The sequence below is a fragment of the Neophocaena asiaeorientalis genome, unplaced genomic scaffold, assembly GCF_003031525.2.
Source record: "Neophocaena asiaeorientalis asiaeorientalis breed wild unplaced genomic scaffold, Neophocaena_asiaeorientalis_V1.1 scaffold469, whole genome shotgun sequence".
Lineage (NCBI taxonomy): Eukaryota > Metazoa > Chordata > Mammalia > Artiodactyla > Phocoenidae > Neophocaena > Neophocaena asiaeorientalis.
This window is the reverse complement of record NW_020172691.1, coordinates 1,806,574-1,811,219: the sequence shown is the minus strand read 5'-3', so window position 1 is coordinate 1,811,219 and position 4,646 is coordinate 1,806,574. Positions and strand designations below refer to the sequence as shown.

Below are 4,646 nucleotides of genomic sequence, written 5' to 3'. Positions count from 1 at the left end.
GGCGGACGGAAGGCGGGGCGGGGGCGGGGCGCGAGTGTACTGCCCGGCGGCCCGCGCGGCCCCTAGCGGCCGCAGCGGGGAAGGCGGCCCCCACTGACTCCCGGACCCCCGCGACGCCCCCGCCTCCCGGGCCGCCAGCGCCTGGCGGGCGGACTCGGCACCAGAGCAGCGAGCCCTCGGAGTCCTCACCCAGTCGCTTTCTTGCCTTGGTTTCTTCGTATGTCACCACCTCGTCAATAGCCCCCTCCTTGCCGGGGTGTGAGGGTCTAAGGATTTCCCAGACACGGTTGGAAGTGTCTTAAGTATATAAAATCACTTAGGGAATTCCCTGGCGGTCCAGTGGTTAGGACGCTGCGCTTTTACCGCCCAGGACGCGGGTCCGGCATCTAAGATGCCACAAGCTGCATGGCGCGGCCAAAATAAATAGAATAAATAAATACGATCACTTAATCTTCAGAAGCGCTGCAGTGGTTTCTTCTATCGTCCTTATTTTACAGGTGGGGAAACTGAGGCTCCAGAAGCAAAGCGGGTAATCTCATGGCCGGGAGGGTGGGGTGTGGGAACCCCTGATGAACCCCACTCTGACTCCTGTGCGGGGCTGCCTCTCCCCTTTCCTGAGCTCACCTCACTCTCCCAGGTCACCTCAGACCCCAGGGGCCTGATGAGGGGCTCAGCGCACAGGGGCCTCCGGTGCTGGGACTGAAATGCCCACTCCAGTGGTCCCCGGGCCCTCCAGCCCATGACGGCAGGCGGGGCAGCCCTGCAGCGCCCACCCTTAAAGCCTTGCCCCAGGGCAGCCCTGGGGGTCAGCTGTGTCCTCTGCCAGCCACGCTGAGACCAGCCCCCAAGGTAAGCTGGAGTTTCCTCCAGGTTCTGAAACATGACTTCCCCTTCCCATCTATCTGCACACAGGGGGCCACCGGCTGTGAGCCTGGAACACCCCATCTGGGCCAAGTGTTTTGCACATCCCAGTGAACACGTGGGGAAACTGAGGCCCCGAGAAGCTGACGTCACAGAGTTTGAACCCAGGTAGCCCTGCCCTTCTGTGTCCACTTCTGGATGGCTGCTCACAGCCTTAACGTGGCTCCAGAGTCCTCCCCGTGGCCCTTCCCACTACCTGCAGAGCTCCTGTGTCCCTCCTGACCCTGGGCCTTTGCACACGCTCTCCCCTCTGCCTGGACAGCTTCTCCTCTCTCCTGGTCTGGTCTCCTTCTCTTTCTGCTTCATGCCCGAGCCCATACCTCCTCTGGGAGGCCCCCCGGGTCCCCCCAGGCTGGTTATGGCCCATTTGAAGCTGTTTCATCTCTCAGTACCTCTCTTTGGTATTTCACTCAGCGAAGGTATTTCTTCATGGGTATATCATCTGTCCGACCCGTCTGGCACACAGAAAATGCTTGATGACTCCTGAGGGCACATTGGGTCTAATATGGTCTGGATGGGACAGCACGGATTCCATGAGACCCTCAGGCGGAGGCAGGATGAGTAGATGTCACCAGGCACCAGGGCTGGGCTCACGCTGAATTCGTGAGCCCATGTAAATTTGTGTTGTCTAGTTTCCTTACAGCTGTCCTGGTTACTGTGGCGGGGGCTTTGCAGGCATCTTTATGCCAGCATCCTTGGGCCACCCACGTAAACAGGTGGCACTCACTACTGGCACCCAACTCAAGCAGTGCCCTGGAATGCCCGGCCGGAGACAGAAGGCAGGCTGTATTCATTAGCTACTGCTATGTAACAAATTACCCCAAATGTAGCCACTTAAAGCAACACGTTTATCATTTTTCAGTGGGTCAGGAATCCAGGTGCAGCTTAGCCTAGCCGAGTCCTGTGTTTCACAACCTCTGGCAAGGCTGTAGTCAAGGTGTCGCCCAGAGCTGGGGAAGGCATCAGCTTCCAGGCTTGTTCACTGTCTGTTGACTCCATTCAGTCCCTGGCCATGTGGGGCTCCCTGAAGTGACAACTTGCTTCTAGCAAGATGGAAGTCAGAACCGTTTGCCATCTGATCACAGAAGGACATCCCCTCTCCCTGGCCGTATCCTACAGGTTGGAAGCCAGGTACACAAGGGTAGGGAATCCCAGGAGGCTATGAATATCAAGAAGTAGGGGTCAGTCTCAGAGGCTACTGCCCGCACAGACACAGAGGAAGCCGAGGCGGTGATCAACTGGGATCCTTTCCTGCAGCTTTGGTGCCCAGGAAATAAGGAACCGCCCGTGTCTGGCCAAGCTGCCACCTCCCAGTAGTCACCTACATGCAGCCTGGACTCTAGCCCCAAGAGTGGCTGATGGCATGGCACAATCTGGCTGGCGACTCAGCCAAGGGGTCTCTGTTCCAGCCTTGGCTGGGGTCCTCTTCTCTCAATGGAGTGACCACTCTTGCCCAGCTGATGTCTTCAAATGAATTACCGACACGTGGTCATTCATTGTGTCCACTTTTCTCAAGAGAGTCTAGCGTGCGTGTGCTGCTGTTATCTGCAGTTTGCAGACCCGGACTCAGAGAGGGAAGGTGGCTTTCTCAAGGACACACAGCAAATCAGTGGCAGAGGGGATGGGAACAGGGGTGTGCCTGACTCCAGACCACAGTCTTAAAAGATGTTTTAAAAGAAGGAAAATATTTATTTTCTGATTAGAAAAGGGACACAGTTGATCAAAACATTCTAACATTATAGAGTTGGCAAACTCTGGCCTGCAGGTCACATCCCCCTTCTGTGGTTTTGATACAGCCTGTGAGCTAAGAATGTTTTTTACATTTTTATTTATTTATTTATTTATTGGCCATGCTGCGAGGCTTGTGGGATCTTAGTTCCCTGACCAGGGATTGAACCCATGTCTCCTGCAGGGGAAGCCGGAAGTCTTAACCACTGGGCCACCAGGGAAGTCCTGCTTTTTACATTTTTAAATGGTTGAAAAAAATCAAAAGACTATTTCCAGACACGTGAAAATTATACAACAGTCACACTGGCATGTCTGTAAATAAAGTTTATAGTCAGGACCACTTGTTTACATATGGACTCTGGCACTTTCCAATTACAACAGCACAGAGTCATTGCCACAGAGACCTGAAGGCTGGCAAAGCCAAACATATTTACTGTGTGGCCCTGAGCAGAAAGCTTGTCAGCCCCCATTACAGAGCAGCCCGCAGCTCTTTCCTGGGAAGTGAAAGTCACCCATTTATTCAGCACATACTGAATTCCTCACCTCAGGGGGCCCAGCGCTGACTCCTCTGGAGCTCATAGCCTACTGGGGGGATGGACAAGAATAAGTAATAAGTACATGACATAATTACAAGTCACATGGCAGCTATGACAGAACAAGGTCCCCAGGATCCCTACCCTCTGCCCAGGTCTCCCCTCTACCAGGCAATGTCCATGTAGCTGTATGTCTTCTGTGTATACAGTGTTACATGTAGTTATGTTTTAAAGTAAAAGGGACCAAATGGGCATTTATTTGTACATCCACGTTCCTAGCAGTATTATGCACAATAGTCAAAGGGTAGAAGCAACCGAAGTGTCTATCAACAGATGATGAATAAACGCTACGTGGTCCCTCCACGCAGGGGACCACCACTCAGCCATGAAAAGGGGTGAAGCACTGATACTCGCTACAACGTGGATGGACCTTGAGAACACGATGCTCAGTGAAATAAGCTAGATGAAAAATGACAAATACTGTCTGATTCCACTCACAGGGGGTCCCTGGATGAGTCACATCCACAGAGGCAGGAAGTAGATGGTGGGGGCCAGGGGCTGGGGGAGGGGCTGGGGAGTCAAACTGAAACTTCCCAAGTTTCAGTTTGGGAAGATGAGAAAGTTCTGGAGATGATGGTGGGGATGGTTGCACAGCAATGTGAATGTGCTTAATGTCACCAAGCTGTGCATTTATAAAGGGATACGATAACTTGTATGTTACATGTATTTTACCACAATGAAAAAAAGAGCCAAAACTATATTCTGTGTATTGGGTATGCCTGAACCAACGTTAGGAGTAAATTCAGGAAAGTGTGCACATACCTGTTTTTGTCCCACCGTTTGCCCTGGGGTGGGAGGAAGGAAGTGAACGGGGAGGAGGGAAAAGCAAACTGTCAAGTTCATTTTTTTAAAAAGATCTGAAGCAAACGTGACAAAAACGCTAACGTGTTCGTTTCAGTGGCAGGTACATAGCTGCTTGTTGGTTTAGCCCTGGTAGGTGTCTGTATTTTTTAAAGTATTTTCTTTCTGAATCATTTTTTTTTTTTTGTGGTACGCGGGCCTCTCACTGTTGTGGCCTCTCCCGTTGCGGAGCACAGGCTCCGGACGCGCAGGCTCAGCGGCCGTGGCTCACGGGCCCAGCCGCTCCGCGGCATGTGGGATCTTACCGGACTGGGGCACGAACCCGTGTACCCTGCATCGGCAGGCGGACTCACAACCACTGCACCACCAGGAAGCCCTAAAAGTATTTTCTTTTTAACAGTTTGTGTCTGCCTTCCTTCATTTGACCACATCCTGTGCATGTCATTCACGCCCTTCGTGGTTTATTTATCCTGTCACCAGTGGATGGACATGGAGGTTGCTTCCAATTTTCTGCTCTTCTAATAGTGAAGTGTGAGCAACCTAGGGCGTGTCTGTCTGACTGAGCACTTGGGCCGTGCTCCCCCGCCCCCCCCCCAGTGGGGA

The 4,646-nt window shown here is 52.8% G+C and overlaps 1 protein-coding gene across 1 annotated transcript in view; it reads right to left on the bottom strand.

The window, feature by feature from the left end:
* GAMT (guanidinoacetate N-methyltransferase) overlaps nucleotides 1-741 on the bottom strand; it is a 4,078-nt gene extending 3,337 nt beyond the window's left edge. The window contains exons 1-2 of the mRNA XM_024739999.1: nucleotides 625-741; nucleotides 41-247 (exon numbers count right to left, since the gene is read on the bottom strand). Coding sequence (XP_024595767.1) covers nucleotides 41-247; nucleotides 625-741 — 324 coding nt within the window. The remainder of the gene's footprint in view (nucleotides 1-40; nucleotides 248-624) is intronic.
* Between the last annotated feature and the right edge of the window lie 3,905 nt (nucleotides 742-4,646).